General features: G+C 37.3%; 2 protein-coding genes across 2 annotated transcripts; both read right to left on the bottom strand.

Moving 5' to 3' along the window:
- Positions 1–5,787: 5,787 nt before the first annotated feature.
- On the bottom strand, positions 5,788–9,648 carry LOC134325608 (E3 ubiquitin-protein ligase TRIM39-like). Its single transcript, XM_063007857.1, has 7 exons — positions 9,645–9,648; positions 8,093–8,649; positions 7,712–7,807; positions 7,395–7,628; positions 6,873–7,011; positions 6,695–6,730; positions 5,788–6,335 (listed from the first exon to the last, which is right to left on the bottom strand). The coding sequence occupies exons 1-7, from the start codon at positions 9,646–9,648 to the stop codon at positions 5,788–5,790; spliced, it is 1,614 nt and encodes a 537-aa protein (XP_062863927.1).
- A 1,509-nt stretch (positions 9,649–11,157) lies between these two features.
- On the bottom strand, positions 11,158–18,358 carry LOC134325606 (E3 ubiquitin-protein ligase TRIM68-like). The gene is made up of 7 exons (XM_063007856.1): positions 18,292–18,358; positions 13,676–14,232; positions 12,925–13,020; positions 12,610–12,843; positions 12,260–12,482; positions 12,094–12,126; positions 11,158–11,732 (listed from the first exon to the last, which is right to left on the bottom strand). Exons 1-7 carry the CDS (start codon positions 18,356–18,358, stop codon positions 11,158–11,160), a joined length of 1,785 nt encoding a protein of 594 aa, XP_062863926.1.
- Positions 18,359–19,399: the final 1,041 nt, after the last annotated feature.

Below are 19,399 nucleotides of genomic sequence, written 5' to 3'. Positions count from 1 at the left end.
GGTGTTAATGTCTTTTCTAAATAAGTGTAGATTTTTTTTTAAACGTCTTGGAACATTAATGAATTAGTTTTTACCTCCTGTTGTGTGTTGGAGTGTTTATGCTCAATATTAACATTCATACTTTTACAGACAGAAAAAAACACTAAAGCTGATTTTAAATGATAATCTACACAAATCGATCTGTACTGATCATGTCATTGTTTTTCTACTGAGCTGCTATAATCTTACTTACATAAAAACTAATCAAACTGATTTTTCTTTTTCTCTTAACCTGAACATCACTGAGCAAATAAAAGAACTGATTTATTCATCAGCAAGAATTCACTGCTTGTACAGGTAAGAACTGCGGGGAGAGAAAAGTGGAAATACAGGTTCAGCATTGTGACGAGCAAAGTGTAAAACATTATTAAAGTAACTTTTAATGTTCAGTGTTTTAAATGTTCAGGATTTAATATTCTGTTTCTCTAAACTAATGTACAGGTTTGGTTACTGAGGTTAAATTTCTCTTTTTAAAGGACGAGTTAAAAACAAAGTTATAATAATAATAATAATAATACATTTTATTTATATAGCGCTTTTCAAGATACTCAAAGACGCTTTACATAAGACAAATAATCAAAACAAATACGTACATACACCATACAAATCATAGTACAAAATCAAAATAGTACATCAACATCAAGAATAATTAAGATAAAAACAAAGAGAGCAGCATAAGACAGTTCATTAAAAATTAGCTAAATTATGAGAGAGAACAACAAATATAGAACAATTTCTTAAAATTAGACAGAAGCAGGACAGATTTACATGCAATCAGGAAACTGAAAACTTTACAAGTTTTAGGATCTAGGACTTCACATTTCTGTCGTGATCTAAGTATAAAAACTATTAAAAAGAATAGCAAAAATAAAAGCATTTATTTTGTGTTGTTACAAGTTAAATGCCACTCTGAATAGATGAGTTTTGAGAAGTGACTTGAATTTGGACAGGTCAGGACAATCTCGTAGGTGTTTGGGGAGAGCATTCCATAAAGATGGAGCAGCTATGGAAAAGGCCCTGTCACCCCAGGTCCGGTGCTTGGTCCTAGAGGGTATGGACAGTAGGTTAGCCTCAGAAGAGCGAAGGCTACGGGAGGGAATGTGCTGATGGAGCAGGTCGGTGAGGTAGGATGGGGCCTGATTATGGAGAGCTTTGTGAGTGAATAGAAGAATTTTGAATTGAATGCGTTGAGCAACGGGATGCCAATGAAGTTTTTGTAGAACAGGTGTAATATGATCACGGGAGCGAGTATGAGTAAGGAGGCGAGCAGCTGAATTCTGGATATACTGAAGTTTTTTTAGGATTTTGTTAGATGTACCATAAAGGATGCTATTGCAATAATCAATTCTGGATGTAATAAAAGCATGAATCAAGGTTTCGGCGGCAGAAAAGGAGAGTGATGGACGTAGACGTGCTATGTTTTTTAGATGAAAGAAAGCAGTTTTGGTGATGTGATTTACATGGCGGTCAAAAGAGAGGTTGCTATCAAAAATTACACCAAGATTTCGGATGTTAGAAGACGGAGACAAAGTGTCATTATCAATGGTAATTTGAAAATTTTTTGTGGTTTTTGCCAGGGTTGTAGGACCTACGATGATCATATCTGATTTTTCACAGTTTAATTTGAGGAAATTAGCTTTCATCCACAATTTCATTTCAGTGATGCAATTTGTCAGAGTGGAGTGAAGTTCAGTATTAATGGATTTGGAGGAGATGTAAAGCTGAATATCATCAGCATAGCAGTGGAAATGTAAACCATGCCGACGTATGATGTCACCAAGGGGGAGCATATAAAGAATAAACAAAAGGGGACCTAACACTGAGCCTTGGGGAACGCCTTGGGACAGTGGAGCAATGGCAGAACTACAATTGTTGATATTAACAAACTGTTGTCTGTTTATGAGATATGACCTTAACCACAAAAGGGCAGTACCAGTGATGTTGACAGAGGATTCAAGGCGGGACAGAAGAATGGAGTGATTAATGGTGTCAAAAGCTGCAGTAAGATCAAGGAGGACGAGAATATTAATTTGTCCAGAGTCTGAGGAAAGAAGAAGGTCATTTGTGACTTTGAGGAGGGCTGACTCAGTGCTGTGCTGGGGGCGGAAACCAGACTGAAATGATTCAAATAGATTATTGGAATTTAGGTGATCTTTGAGCTGTGAGGCAACAACACGTTCCAGTATTTTCGACAGAAATGGAAGATTGGAAATGGGCCGAAAGTTACTCATAATGTTAGAGTCAAGTCCAGGTTTTTTAAGTATGGGAGTAACAGCAGCCAATTTGAGTGATTGAGGGACTGAGCCAGAACTAAGAGAGGAATTGATTATCTCTGTGATAAGTGATGAGATAACTGGAAAACAACCCTTAACAAGTTTTGATGGAGCAGGATCCAAAACACAAGTGGAGCTTCGCATCCCTGTTAAGATCTCAGATAGGTCCAAATGAGACACAGGTGAGAACTGAGACAGAGGCTGGGTAATAAATTGAGATGAGATAGGCGGAGAAACAGAGATGACAGGGGAAACTGTCAGAAAATTGTGGATATTCTCAACTTTTGTTTGAAAAAATGAGAGGTAAGAGTTACACTTGTCAACTGTAAAGGAATTGGTAGTATTGTCAACTGGTTTGAGAAGTTTATTTATTGTGGAAAAGAGAGTCTTAGGATTTGTTGATCCAGCATGTATGAGTTCGGAATAGTAAGTGGATCGGGCTGCCGTAAGAGCGTCTTTGTAATGTTGAAGATAATCAGAATAAATCTGATAATGTACTGTTAGACCGGTTTTCTTATAAAGTCTTTCAAGCTGGCGTTTACGGGATTTCATTTGGTGAAGCTCAATTGTGTACCATGGTGCGGAATGACTAAATGAAACAAATTTGGTTCTCAAAGGAGCCAGCTCATCAAGACATGAGGCGAGTATGTCATTATAGTAATCGACAAGGTCAGATGAATTACTAGACAGTACAGGACAGACAGACATCTTTTTAACAAGAGAATCTGAGAAAGCAGAGGGAGAGATATATTGAAGATTCCTGAAGGATATTTTACGTTTAGCTCTAGTGATGGGCCTAGTGACCTCAATGTCCATGATGATTGTCAAATGATCAGAGACAGTAAGGTCATGGCTGGACGGCTGATGAACTAGGACACCAGTAGAGCAGACAAGGTCAAGAGTATGACCTTTTTTATGAGTTGGAAAATGTATATGTTGTGTGAAATTAAAACACTGTAACAATTCCAAAAATTCCCTGGCAAATTTACAGTTGTTGTCATCAATATGGATGTTAAAATCACCCATAAGCAGTACAGAGGATGAGAGGGCACTAAGCTGGGTTAAAAAAATCTGAAAAATCAGAGAGAAAGGAAGCGTTTGGCTTTGGCGGACGATAAACTACAGCAGTGACCAGAGGAGTAGGCCCTGACAACTTGAAAGCCAGGTGTTCAAAAGAAAGAGCAGCAGGAAAAGACAAAGTGGTTATTTTAATATCATCCCTATAGACTGCAGCAACACCACCACCTCGCCCTTCCATACGAGGTTCATCAATATACGAGTATCCCATTGGCGTGGTCTGATTTAACGTAAAATAATCCAAGGGTTTATGCCAAGTTTCAGTGAGACAGAAAAAGTCTAGTTCACTGTCAGATATAAATTCACTGAGTACAGTACTTTTTGTGTTGAGTGAACGAACATTAAGCAATGCCATTTTCAAGTGGTATTGTTGTGTAGTTGGCTGTGAGGAACGAGGAAGAGAACGGAGATTTGCTAAGTCCACTCCGCGTTTCCCATCCCACTCCGTGGACAGCGTTGTCATGGAGACTACACCGCTACTGGTGTGCAAGGCAGCAGCGCTCTGATGACGTGTTTGCGGAGCGACAGTGCGCACGGCTGACCAGAAGGATGGAATAGCGTTACCGTTTCGAAGATAAACAAGCTTTCTCCGGGAGCCCCTGTGAATATAACGAGGCCGGCGAAGGAGTCCAAGCTGTTTGATGACTGAAATACACGATGGAGTAGTGCAATTGTTGAACTTCCTCAGCTGGTCAACGGAATAGTTCAACATCGTGCCGATCCCAGGAAAACTCATCCACCGTTCACCACCGGCCGCAGACGCGATGTACAGTAGAAAGAACAAAAAGTATCAAAAGCACAAATAAAAGTATCAAAAGTAACATAAAAGAAATAGATCCACAAGGTGTGTAAAAAGATGAAAACGAAAAACGATAAAAATACAATAAAATACGGTAAAATACGGTAAAATACGGTAACGGTAGCGGCAGCCAAATGCGCCAGCGTCCACCATCACCATGTTATAGAATCAAGTTCCTTCTGCTACAGAAGTGTATGAAATGACACAGTTCATACTTTACCTGTACAAAGACTCACCTGTACACATTCTACACTATAAATCAGTAGTAATTAAGGTACGTACCCTTTTCTCTCTTGTTGGGGTGTCAGAATTGGCTGTTTTATGCTGTTTTTTCTGCTGAAACTGTAATTAAATTCAGTACAGATTAAGGAGAAGTGTTCCTGGTTGAAGTGTGTTCTGAGTTTCACTTTTATTTACTTGTGTGTTTATTTACTAATGTCACCTCCTCCCTGTAGCAAGTCTACAGAAGAGCAGTTTTTAGTTTTTCATTACACTAAAACTTTATTTACCAACATCCTCATAATCGTGAATAATATTATTATTAATACTACTACAATAATAATAAAAAAACACCTCCATATTAATAACACAGTGTTTAGGTTGTTGTGTCTCATATATAAAATACATGCACACTAAGAGATCCCAAATTTTGCAGTCTTGTTGAACCTCAATCTACTTAAATAAAAGCTTGCCAGAAATGTGAAGTAGCTTAATATTCTCAACAAGAGGGAGGCACAGTCATGCTGGAACAGGCTTGTATTAAAAAACACAATGTTTTTATTACATTTTATATAATCAACAAAACATTTTGTTTTAGCCTATAATAGTACCAACACAACTAGAGGTCGTCGTGGAAAAATAAGGTCAGATGATCAAAGTAGATTACAGTTGACTGGATTGAAGAATTTATAAGCACCATCGTGGGTTCCTACAGCAGAATATCAGCAGAAGAACAAAGAACAGGACTGTGGGCCTCCCTTTATACTGCTCTAGTCATATTACAGTTTCAGCTCTTTCTCTAAAGCTTGGGTGTAAGCCGTTCTGTGGTAATCGTTCTTCTTTATTTTGCTCACAACATCCTGCAACAGCTTAAGACAGACACTCCAGCCGCGTTTGCTCGAGTAACAATATGACTATGAGGATTTAATGCACTAACAGTAAAATACTGATATTCTAACTTTTGCACTAGAAGGTTCACTTATTAGGACTGACCGGTCAGTGAGATCGTCCAGTGCAGCATCGTCCTGTTTGTCTTTGTGTGCAGCAGTGAGAGTGAGCAGCTTCACTCCATTTTTATAATCAAACACAATGAAGTAAACAATTGTTTATTTATTTATGAGATAACGAAGGTGGATGAACATTTATTGGAGTAAAAGAAACAGTTTGCTTGGAATGGAAATGTGATGAAATAAAAGTATAAAATATTTTTTACTCCTGTAAAGTTTAATTACACAGATTAATGAATGTACAACAACAAAGTTTATTTACTAAATTACTTTACACCTCTATTAAAAAATAATGGACTTCATGATGTAACGTTAAGGTTTGTGTTTGTCATGACAAATATATTCAGTCTCATAATTTACTGATGAATTAATTTTATTCAGTCTTTATTACAGGAATGATGATGAGTGGTGCTGAGTTTTCACCTTCATCATTCAAACATGGACAGAAGTATGGATAGAGTCTCTCAGTGAACATCTGACCAGTATAAGAGTAGATATGAACCCTGTTCTCCACATCATAAAACGAGACCAGACCCTCCTCATAATCCACAAACACTCCGACCTTCTGAGGTTTCTCTTTCAGAGAGAGGAGGACAGAGGGATCAGCACAAGCTTTATACTCATCCCTGTTCCTCAGAAACACAGTCCAGAATCCATCCTGAGGTCTCAGTGTAATCTCATCTTTCCTGTTTACAGACTCTCTGGTGACTCCTAAATTCCACTCGGTCTTCCCACTGACCTGCACCTCATAGTAAAATCTACCTGAGGACAAACTCTGCTTTCCTAAGATGAAAATGTAGCTCATGAATCTTTTTGGGGTGTCGGGGAGATTCTGTTTTGTGTTTCCACATGTGACTTGTTTTTCATCATCAGACAGAACGAGATAAGGATTTGCTGTATCAGGATCCAGAGTCACGTCCACTGAAATAAACACACAGTATGTGAGACCATTAACACATCGTTTATTATATCATACTGTATTCATATCAAAGTGGGTTTATTCTTTTAGTCATGATCACTGTCTGTAAGGCATTTTGTATGTTCTCCTGCTGGTATTGTATGGGCCTCTCATATTCCAAAAAAACATGCAGAAGGTGCATTGGCTATTACAATCTTCCATGGTGTGTGAGTGAGTGAATGTGTAAGTGTGTGTTGCCCCGTGATGGATTGGTACCCTGGTGAATGTTTGCTCCTGTTTAGCCACTGTGACCCTGACCAGGATGAAGTGGTTAGTGAAAATGAATGAATGATTAAAGAGAAGAACAGAAGCTGCTCTGTACCTGCATACTGCTGAATCCTCTTCAGTTCTGTGGAGACTGTTTACAACAAAATCATTGATATGATTATAAAGATGTGATTTTAATGTAAACACAGAATCTACTAAAGCTTTAACATTTAAGACATGAACTACATTTACTGTCCACCAACGTCTAAACACTGGAACATGAAACTTCTCACCTGTTTTTCTAAACTTCTCATCCAGAGTTTTCTGAAGCTGAGAGAGAGATGTTCTCAGAGTCTCCACATCTGGATCAGTGTTGATACTAATATCGGTCCAGTTCTTGGTGGTTGGAGGGCTGCAGATTGTTGGATAAACCTACAGCAGGTCAGGAAAGAGGAGAAAGTTCTCACTATAGTGAAAGATGTTCAGTGATGTTCTGCAGCAGCATTGAGCAGATAGAGGAACACTGAGCAGATAGAGGAACACTGACAGATAGAGGAACACTGAGCAGATAGTAGATGTTCAGTGATGTTCTGCAGCAGCATTGAGCAGATAGAGGAACACTGAGCAGATAGAGGAACACTGAGCAGATAGAGGAACACTGAGCAGATAGTAGATGTTCAGTGATGTTCTGCAGCAGCATTGAGCAGATAGAGGAACACTGACAGATAGTGGAACACTGAGCAGATAGAGGAACACTGAGCAGATAGAGGAACACTGACAGATAGAGGAACACTGACAGATAGAGGAACACTGACTTGTAGGAGGTTGAGATGTTCCTCAGTGTTCAGAAGCTGCTGCAGTTCAGTTTCTCTCCTCTTTAGTTCAGTGATTTCCTGCTGCAGATCTTTAATAAATCGTTCAGCCTGGTTCTCTATAGCTGTCTGCTGCTTCTCCATCATCTCCCGTAGTTCAGCCTGACTTGACTTAATGGAGCGAATCAGATCTGTGAAGACTTTATTACGGTCTGTTTTCTCTTTCTTTGTGGTTTTCTAAATAAAATTTTAACTTTTATAACAGAACAGTGTAAATATGTTTGGTGTTAGAAGAAGGAACGAGTTTATGTTCCACTTACTTTGTTAAACTCTACTGACTGTCTGATCTCTTGAATCTTCTTCAGGTGATCCTTGATCATCTGCTGCACCTCTGTAAGCGTTTTACCAAGTTGAGTCTTAGGGATAAAAAGGTTAAAAGACAATGGGTTTCATAGAGTCATTACAGAAGACCAAATCAATACCATGACTTCACAGAGACTAAACAAGTTTACAAAGTTCTTTGGCTTTTACCAAATAAAATATATGATTGTATAGCTAGTTACAAAATGACAAGTCAGATTAACTCCATTCAGCTGGTTTGTGGACTGGTTTGTAACTGAGGTAGGCGTATTGCCTGTACCAACACTGTACCAACACTGCTGGGCACTGAAGAGAACAAGACATGAATCAGTACGACTTACCTTCTTCTCTCCAGTCTCCTTCTCTATAGAAATAATGTTGTGGTTTTTGTGATCATCCAAACAGCAGATCTGACACACGCTCGTCTGATCATCTCTACAGAACCGTTCGAAAGGTTTCTCATGTTTCTGACATATGTAGTCCTCCAGGTTCTTCACAGGATTTATGAGTTTGTGTTTTCTAAGTTTTAGAACATTATGATGAGGCTCTAGATGCAACTTACAAAACGTCAGACCACAATCCAGACATGATCTCAGAGCTTTCTGCTTCTCTCCAGTGCAGGAATCACAAAGAACTGCAGGTTTATCAACTTGACTTTTCATCCTGAAGTGATCAGCAACCTCCCTCAGTGTTGTATTGATCTTGAGTTCAGGTCTCTTGGTGAATTTCTCTTTACATAATGGACAGTGACATTGTGGACTCAGATTCCAGCATTGTGTAAGGCAGTTAATGCAGAAGTTGTGTCCACATGGAGTCGTGACTGGATCAGTAAACACATCCATACAGATGGAACACTGGAACTGATCTTCAAACAGGAAACTTCTGAAGGAACAAGGAGCTGTAAAATATAAAAAATGATGAAGGAACATGTATAAATAGAATTCATTCATTTATATATTACTGTATAGTCAGTATAGTCAGTGTGATGATGGGTTGATGAAGCAGGCTGGCCACATGCATACGTTTGACAAACTCTTTATTTAAGGCAAAATACAAAAGCATTTTTAATGAATCAGACAACAAGGAAACAAAAAAGTGTAAAAAAATCAAACTAAACAATCTAAACAAAGGCAGGATAACAGGATTAGACTCTATCTAGAAAACCCTAACCCAGGAACAATCACATGTTTAAGAAATGCTTTGAATATATACCGTATATGGTTTGGAAACGACAAACCTGTACACACACAATCAAACTTAATCACTAATTACAGAAACAGGTGTATACAATGATTGGGAGGAAATCCCCCACGAGGGGTGGAGACGGGGAACAGAAACTAAAAACATAACAGTGCACACAAAGCACTAGAACGGAGCGAACACTGGGCAGGAAAATCCCCTATCAACAAACCACTCTAGTGTGTACATGTTAATGACATGATTAGGCATTATTAAAGCATTAAAACATTTTTACATGAATAGTTTCAGAAGTTTTAGATTAATCTAGGACTTAAAATGTGTACTAAACTGTACCAGTCAAAATATTTTCAACATTTCATTACAGCTACGTAGTGACTGCCACACAAAACAACCAATAACTTTTTAATGATGCAAAAACAAAGTGGCAAGATGGCAGAATTTACAGACTACAGGTTTTTGGTAATTGTTATTCAAGTTTTTAAAATAGTTGGTACAGTAGAAAAAATAAGTATGTGATGGGTAACTTACACTGAACCGAATCGTCTCTGCTCTCCCGTCTACTTCTCTTTGCTTGTGGTGGTCATCTGTTACCGCCTACCTGAAAAATAGGTGATTTACATGAAGGCTTACCTCACTCCAGAACAAGTTTGTACCCCTCAGAATTTTTGGCACCTTCTCAGATGTTCAAGTTACCCATGTCATTGGCACTAACACCCCCCCCCCCCCAACCAAATACTTTTAAGTTGGTCAGGATTGATCTTTGTCTTCTTAAACCACGAACCAAAGAACTTGTCACGTCTTGTTTTTGAAAGAACGGTTGCAGTGTTGTTGTTTTTTTATTTGGAAACCACCGAAGAGTTGCTTCTCTTGTCTCTGTTAGAATCTCACATATACTGGACACTTTTCTTCATAAAGGTTTTATCATTATACACAAGGAATCATGATGATCAGGGAATGGTTTTATTTTACTGCTTCAGGGAAAAGGAATAAAAAGAGAAAAATCATGACAACAAATGATTCAAAATAACAGTGAACGTCACAAGTTACTACATTAGTGTCACTTTAGAAAGCAGATCTCAGACTACACCAGACTCATCAGAAATGTAAGAAATCTACACCTCATCTATCAGGTTTACATCACTAAATTGATATTTGCATATTATGCAAATGGACACCTGACCATGAGCTTGTTGGAAAACCCATTTTAAATCCATGTACATTAATATTGGGTTATTGAGTATTTCATTTCATTTTCATTTCATTTCACTTGGCAGCTAGGTCAGGTGCTGATGCTGGATGAGAAGAACTCATTTTTAAGTGATGCATCAATTTATTCCAAAGTTGTTACACAACAAAGCTGGTGAGCCATTTTCAGTACAAACTCTTTATTATTTATTGTCATTTACAAGTAAAATCTCACGTTTCTCTGTCAGGCTTTATCTTCTGTAGCACAAGGAAATGCTATAAATCAGCTCTGTGCAGTTACAGTGAAATAAGAAGCAACATTTACTCTCAGGTTACAGTATAAACACTAAAACAGAATCTATAACAACAGATACATTTATACTCCTATATGGTTTATATCCACATATCACCTAGTCTTAATCCCAAGAATTACAAATACTCCAAAATCAACCATTAATCAATAATAACTGATTTGTAAAACAGTAAAAAGAACAAAACAAATTTAAATACACAATGATTTCATTTAGCATTTTCTTTTTGTTACATTTAGAAAAAAGAAGTAAAACATCCGCCAACGTCTCCTTTATTTACCAGTTTTTTTAGTACTGTAAATAAAAAAAAGCCCACAAGCATTTATGTTGACCCAATGAATGTTTATGTTTTAACATCAAGAAATGAATGAAACCATATTAAATGGAACATCATTATAATTTTCTTTACACTGGTCATTTCTGTAGCAATTGGAAAATCTGATCCCAAGAAATGTTGAGGTACTCAGCAATAATCACACATGAAACCTTTTAGCATTTTTAATGTTTTTAGTTTTCTTTAAAGGTAATCAAGCGTCCTTCGTTATTATTCTTTATTTATTATCCTGATGATACAGAACAAGCTGATGAGTTTATTAATACACTATTCTCTCTTTCTGATTTATGAATGATTACAACTGTCTTACTTTAGATTCACTACATTCTAAAACCATGGGCAAATAAATGTAATAAATGTAAATGAGTATATGTATTCAATCTTCCCATTCATCAATTAGTAAAATTGACTGAATCTTTATTACAGGATTGATGATGAGTGGTGCTGAGTTTTTACCTCCATCATTATTACCAGGACTGAAGTATGGAAAGAGTTTCTCAGTGAACATCTGACCAGTATAAGAGTAGATATGAACCCTGTTCTCCACATCATAAAACGAGACCAGACCCTCCTCATAATCCACAAACACTCCGACCTTCTGAGGTTTCTCTTTCAGAGAGAGGAGGACAGAGGGATCAGCACAAGCTTTATACTCCCTGTTCCTCAGAATTACAGTCCAGAGTCCATCCTGAGGTCTCAGTATAATCTCATCTTTCCTGTTTACAGACTCTCTGGCGACTCCTAAATTCCACTCGGTATTCCCACTGACCTGCACCTCATAGTAAAATCTACCTGAGGAGCAACTCTGCTTTCCCAGGATGATGCAGTATCTGGAGAATCTTTTTGGGGTGTCTGGGAGATTGTGGTTTGTGTTTCCATATGTGACTTGTTTTCCATCATCAGACAGAACGAGATAAGGATTTGCTGTATCAGGATCCAGAGTCACGTCCACTGAAATAAACACACAGTATGTGAGATCATTAATAAATCAGTTATTATATCACACTGTATTTGTATCAAAGTGGGTTCATTCTTTTAATCATGATCACTGTCTATAAGGCATTTGGTATGTTCTCCTTTTGGAATTGTAAAGACCTCTCATCTTCCAAAAAAACGCATGCAGAAGGTGCATTGGCTATTACAATCTTCCATGGTGTGTGAGTGGGTGAATGTGTGAGTGTGTGTTGCCCCGTGATGGATTGGTACCCTGGTGAATGTTTGCTCCTGTTTAGCCACTGTGACCCTGACCAGGATGAAGTGGTTAGTGAAAATGAATGAATGATTAAAGAGAAGAACAGAAGCTGCTCTGTACCTGCATACTGCTGAATCCTCTTCAGTTCTGTGGAGAATGTTTACAACAAAATCATTGATATGATTATAAAGATGTGATTTTAATGTAAACACAGAATCTACTAAAGCTTTAACATTTAAGACATGAACTACATTTACTGTCCACCAATGTCTAAACACTGGAACATGAAACTTCTCACCTGTTTCTCTAAACATCTCATCCAGAATTTTATCGAGTTTCTCGTCCAGAATTTTATCGAGTTTCTCGTCCAGAGTTTTATTGAGTTTCTCGTCCAGAGTTTTCTGAAGCTGAGAGAGAGATGTTCTCAGAGTCTCCACATCTGGATCAGTGTTGATACTAATATCGGTCCAGTTCTTGGTGGTTGGAGGGCTGCAGATTGTTGGATAAACCTACAGCAGGTCAGGAAAGAAATTTCTCACTATAGTGAAAGATGTTTAGTGATGTTCTGCAGCAGCATTGAGCAGATAGAGGAACACTGACAGATAGAGGAACACTGACAGATAGAGGAACACTGACCTGTAGAATGTTGAGATGTTCCTCAGTGTTCAGAAGCTTCTCCAGCTTAGTTTCTCTCCTCTGTAGTTCAGTAATTTCCTGCTCCAGATCTTTAATGAATCGTTCAGCCTGATTCTCTACGACTTTCTGCTTCTCTTCCATCATCTTCAGCATCTCAGTCTGACTCTTCTCAATGGAGTGAATCAGATCAGTGAAGGTTTTAATGCTGTCAGATTTTTCTTTCTCTGTGTTTTTCTGTAAGAAGAAGAATTTTATTTTAACTATTATTTATTTTAATGTTCCTTTGTTAAAGTGTACTACATTATATTAACTCACTTTGCTGAGCTCTACTGAGTGGTTGATCTCTTTGATCTTCTTCAGTCGATCCTGGATCATCTGCTGCACCTCCGTCTGTGTCTGACCCAGCTGAGTCTGAGGAGATAATATCATTTTAAAGATTAAATTTCTTCCTCAAGTTTCATATAGACGTCATTATTTCTGATATTTTTTTTAAAATTGTACTCAAACATCCAGTTTTAATGAATTATTGCACTGTTTTATTGTACAGTTTCACATTATTTAAGTCAAAGAAAAAGCACAACTTTTAAGCAAGAAACCTGGGTAATCCAGTTTGGGGAATCAGATTTAAATCCCTGCTGGTGCTGTTAACCAGTCAGGCATACAAAAAGACGTGATTGGCTGTGTCATGTGTGGAAAGACCACACAAAGGATTGGTGTCCTGTTCACTACTGTACTAAAGGCTGTAGACAATCACTGATTTTTTGAATGAAAACCAGTAAACAAGAGAGAAGGTGAGCAAGACTGAAACAGTTATCTCCTCATACTTTCTCTTAATCTGGTATATCTGGGACCACGAACAAACACAGGAGACACCATGAACTGACCAGAGTTAGCCATGAGAAGTTATTTTCTGCAGGTTTAAGCTGAGGACAGCAACTTGTTGATGGTGTCTCATCAAATGGCCCTGAGTGGTGGTCATTGTTCTGATATTTTAAAGCTTGCTGCATTTATAAAGAGGCTTTTTGTCATGACACGAGCATGTAGATGAAGCTTTAGTGTTTCTTACCTTCTTATGATTAATCTCCTCCTCTATAGGAATGATGTTGTGGTTCTTGTGATCTGCCTCGATACACCACTGACAGACACAGATCTGATCATCTCTACAGAACCGTTCTAAAGGTTTCTCATGCTTTTGGCATCTATATTTCTCCAGGTTCTTCACAGGATTTATGAGTTTGTGTTTCTTATATTTTGGGACATTAATGTGAAGCTCTAGATGAGACTCACAGAAAGTCACACCACAATCCAGACATGATTTCAGAGCTTTCTGTTTCATTCCATTGCAGACATCACAAAGAACCTCAGGTTTATCAACTTCACTTTTCTTCTTGAAGTGATCAGCAACCTCCCTCAGTGTTGTATTGATCTTGAGTTCAGGTCTCTTGGTGAATTTCTCTTTACATATTGGACAGTGACATTGTGGACTCTTATCCCAGTGTTGTGTAAGGCAGCTCCTGCAGAAGTTGTGTCCACATGGAGTTGTAACTGGATCAGTAAACACATCCAGACAGATGAGACACAGCAGCTGATTTTCAGACAGGATGTTGCTGGAATCACGTGTGACTGACAGATTTAACAGAAACAGAAAAGATCCAAAAGATCATTTATACACTTTATACAACTGTAGACTTTCACCTCAACATTCAGAAAGCAGAAATTTAGCTTTTCATTTATATTAAAATAATAAATATTATCATTTATATTACAAACCCCATTTCCAGAAAAGAAGAATCTGTGATTCATTCTCTTAAATCTTTATTTAACTATAAAAATTAGCAAGAAAAGATTTCCAGTGTTTTTACTGACCAACTTTATTGTAGTTTGTTAATATGAAAAAAAAAATGTCATGCCTGCAACACACTCAAAAAAGTTAGGACAGGTGCATGTTAATAACTGTAACACATTTACTATGAATTATTAACTTTAATTGTTGCAGTTTTTGCTTGATGTGACTTTAGCTGCTCAACAGTTCGTGTTCGCAGTTGCTGGATGTTTCAAAATACAGTTGAAATGAAGTTACAAAAAAGCTTTATGAACATAAATGAAATGACCTGAATTATTGCATTACTCACATGATCTGATATTCAGCATCTTAGTTTATCAGAATTTGTCAGATTTTTCTAAGAGTCACTTTCTTCTGGTGATGCCACAGCAACTCATTTAGGTTCTAATTTGGACTCTGACCTGTTTTACAAAAACACTTTTTCTTTTAATGATTCTGTTGTAGTTCTGTTGTTTAGTATAATTATGAGTGAATAAGTTGAAGTAGATTAAATATTTGGATGAAGATCAGACCAGATTTTATGATGAATTAATGCAGGTTGATTCTGAACCAATCTTTACATTTTTGTCCAACTGTCTAAAGGACAAGGAACTAAAAAGAAGATAAACTCTGAATCTATATGTCTTGTACATGAACAGTGAAACTTACACTCAAATGGATCATCCATGCTTCCTGTGCGGCGTCTTTTTAGTCGTGATGATGATTCTGCCATTTTTTCTCCTCCTGCTTTTTAATCCTTATATTAGAAAAACACATCACTTAGTTCCCACAATATCGATATAAAACATGGTTTGTGCAGTACAGATTTTTATTCAGAGGTCTCTGATTAGTGATGAATCAATAATAATTGTTTACTTACTGTTGTGTGTAAGAGTGTTTTTGCTCCACTCAATAATAAATTCATACTTTTACAGACAGAAAAAAACACTAAAGCTGCTTTTAAATAATCTGCACAAATGAATCTCTACTGGAGCGCTACTGGTCATGTCATTGTTTTTCTATGGAGATGAAAACTTTAAATTGATAAAAGCTGATAAAACTTATTTTTCTGTTTCTCTTAACCTGAACATCACCGAGCAAATAAAATAACTGACTTATTCATCAGCAAGAATTCACTGCTTGTACAAACAAGAACTGTGGGGAGAGAAACATGGAAAGTCCGGGTTTAACCTTGTGACAAGCAAAGTGCAAAACATTATGAAAGTAACTTATGTTTGGGTTTTTTTAAAATAAAAATTATCGGATTTTAAATAAAAGAAATAAATAAAATATTCTGTTTCTCTAAACTAATGTACAGGTTTGGTTACTGAGTTTAAATTTCTCTTTTTAAAGGACGAGTTAAAAACAATGTTAAAAAATCAAGTTGCCTCTGAATCTGTATGAAATTACGCATTGTACAAAGACTCACCTGTACACATTCTACACTATAAATCAGTAGTAATTAAGGTACGTACCCTTTTCTCTCTTGTTGGGGTGTCAGAACTGGCTGTTTTATGCTGTTTTTTCTGCTGAAACTGTAATTAAATTCAGTACAGATTAAGGTGAAGTGTTCCTGGTTGAAGTGTGTTCTGACTGATCCAGGTTCACTTTCATTTACCAGTGTGACTTCACCTCCTCCCTGTAGTTAGTAGATCTACTGAAGAGCAGTTTAATTATTATTATTATTATTTTTATTATTATTATTATTATATTAATGGCACTTTGCTTAAGCCGGTGTCTTATATATAAAATGTATGGACACTCTGGGATCCCAAATTTGCCAAAACCTCTTCAATTTTGTAAACAAAGTTAAAGCATTTATAATGAAATACATACTGACAGAGAAAAAGCAAAACTCAATATAAAAATGGACAAGATCTGAATTATTAATAAAAAAGAAAGCATTGAGAGCATTGAGCAGTTTTCTGAGTGTGTTGCAGGTATTTAAGGACGTGTTTATGTTTACAAAATCAAATGATGTTGATCAGTGAAGCACTAAAATACTGATGATATTTTAGAAACCTTTTCCAAAAATGTGGTTTGTATTTATACTATAATTATTGGTAAACATTGGCTATTACAATCTTCCATGGTGTGTGAGTAGGTGAATGTGTGAGTGTGTGTTGCCCCGTGATGGATTGGTACCCTGGTGAATGTTTGCTCCTGTTTAGCCACTGTGACCCTGACCAGGATGAAGTGGTTAGTGAAAATGAATGAATGATTAAAGAGAAGAACAGAAGCTGCTCTGTACCTGCATACTGCTGAATCCTCTTCAGTTCTGTGGAGACTGTTTACAACAAAATCATTGATATGATTATAAAGATGTGATTTTAATGTAAACACAGAATCTACTAAAGCTTTAACATTTAAGACATGAACTACATTTACTGTCCACCAACGTCTAAACACTGGAACATGAAACTTCTCACCTGTTTCTCTCAACTTCTCATTCAGAGTTTTATTGAGTTTCTCGTTCAGAGTTTTCTGAAGCTGAGAGAGAGATGTTCTCAGAGTCTCCACATCTGGATCAGTGTTGATACTAATATCGGTCCAGATCTTGGTGGTTGGAGGGCTGCAGATTGTTGGATAAACCTACAGCAGGTCAGGAAAGAGGAGAAATTTCTCAATATAGTGAAAGATGTTCAGTGATGTTCTGCAGCAGCATTGCTGCGAGGGCGATTGACTGTGATCTTGTATTTCTTCCATTTTCGAATGATCGCACCAACAGTGGTCTCTTTCTCACCAAGCTTCTTGCTGATGGTCTTGTAGCCCATTCCAGCCTTGTGCAGATCTACAATCTTGTCCCTGACGTCCTTTGATAGCTCTTTGGTCTTGCCCATGGTGGTGGAGAGATTTGAATGGAAGAAACTGATTCTGTGACAGGAGTCTTTTATACAGGGACAGGACTCATTTGTGTGCCTCATGGGCACATAACCGGTCTGTGGGGGTCAGAATTCTTTCTGGTTGGTAGGGGATCAAATACTTATTTCACTTAATCAAATACAAATTAATTTATAACCTTTATTTAATGTTTTTTGTTGATATTCTCTCTCTCTCTGTTAAAATAAACCTTCCATAAAAATTATAGACTGTTCAAGTCTTTGTAAAGGGGTAAACTTACAAAATCAGCAGGGGATCAAATAATTATTTTCCCCACTGTATGTAGTCCCCCAGGTTCTTCACAGGATTTATTAGTTTGTGTTTCTTATATTTTGGGACATTAATGTGAGGCTCCAGATGAGACTCACACCACAATCCAGACATGATCTCAGAGATTTCTGCTTCTCTCCAGTGCAGGCATCACAAAGAACCTCAAGTTTATCAACTTCACCCTTCTTCTTGAAGTGATCAGAAACCTCCCTCAGTGTTGTATTGATCTTGAGTTCAGGTCTCTTGGTGAATTTCTCTTTACATAATGGACAGTAACATTGTGTAAGGCAGCACTGTGTAAGGCAGCTCCTGCAGAAGTTGTGTCCACATGAGGTGGTGACTGGTCAGTAAACACATCCAGACAGATGGAACACTGTAGCTGATCTTCAGACAGATTTAACAGAAAAATAAAAGAAGCATAAGATTATTTATACACTTTATACAACTGTGTAACTGAAGACATTTACCTCAACATTCAGCAGAAACTATATATATATTTAATTCCATTATGAAGTTTTATATTATGAACACCATTTCCAAAATAAGTTGGGACATTTTGTAAAATGCAGAGAAAGGAACCTGTGATTTGTTAATTCTCTTGAATCTGTATTAAATTGATTTCCAGTGTTTTACTGACCAACCTAATAGTATTTTGTTCATATACAAAAAATTCATCCACACATCTCTAGTACATGAACAGTGGAACTTACACTTAGGTGGTACATCCATGCTGTTTGAGCGATCTCTCCTTAGTCGTGGTGGTGAAGATTCTGCCATTCTGCTTTTCAATCCTTAGATTAATAAAATCACATCACATAGTTCCAATAAAATCAATATAAAACATGAGGGGTGTGTTTGAAAACCTAGTGAGCTCTCTACATAGACAGCATTTTTTGTCATCCTATACGCGCTCCTGAGAAAAAATCCTAGATGCCTTAATATGCTGCCTATTAAGCTATTTTAAAATTTCAATTTCAGTGTTTTTGCTCCTCTCAATATTAAAATTCATTCTTTTACATTATTATTATTATTATTATTATTATTATTATTATTATATTATTGTTATCGTTAATTAGTGTGATTGCAGTAAGGCAATCACACTATTGTTATCCGTTAGTCATATTATTAGTGTGATTGCCTATGGGCAAGCACACTATTGTTATCCGTTAGTCATATTATTATTATTTTTTTTCTTTTTATTATTCCACCACTTTCGTCGCCGGCTATCTCGCCCCGCAGTTTTCGAGATATCGACGCCGTTCCAACGCCAAATCGTCCGGCCTGTTGGTGCGACGCGGGCTTGTATACAGCTTTCGGATCCACCCGCCCGTTCGCCCGCCACGCCCGCTTTTGTAGCGTTTTTTTTCCCATAGACTTCCATTCATTTTCAAAAAAATTTTGAGATATCGACGCCGTTCCAACTCTAGATCATCCGGCCCGTTATTGGCGTCACTTATTGAAAAAAAGTTTTTTGATCCACCCGTCCGTTCACCCGCCACGCCCGCTTTTGTACCGATTTTTGGTCCCATTGACTTCCATTCATTTTCTTTGAATGGTTGTTGAATGGTTATTTCTATAACGTTTATTTAACCTATAAGAGTCCCATTCACTTCCATTCATTTTTTGAAAGTTTGAGATATCGACGCCGTTCCAACTCTAAATCGTAAAGCCCACTGATGTAACCCCGACTCAGGTACAGCATGGGGATTCGAACCCACGCCCAACTGCCACGCCCGGTTTTCGGCTCCATTCACTTCTATTCATTTTTTGAAAGTTCGAGATATCAACACCGTTCCAACTCTAAATCGTAAAGCCCCC

This window comes from Trichomycterus rosablanca, chromosome 13, assembly GCF_030014385.1.
Source record: "Trichomycterus rosablanca isolate fTriRos1 chromosome 13, fTriRos1.hap1, whole genome shotgun sequence".
NCBI lineage: Eukaryota > Metazoa > Chordata > Actinopteri > Siluriformes > Trichomycteridae > Trichomycterus > Trichomycterus rosablanca.
The sequence above is the reverse complement of the archived record's forward strand: the minus strand, read 5'-3'. Positions and strand labels throughout refer to the sequence as shown.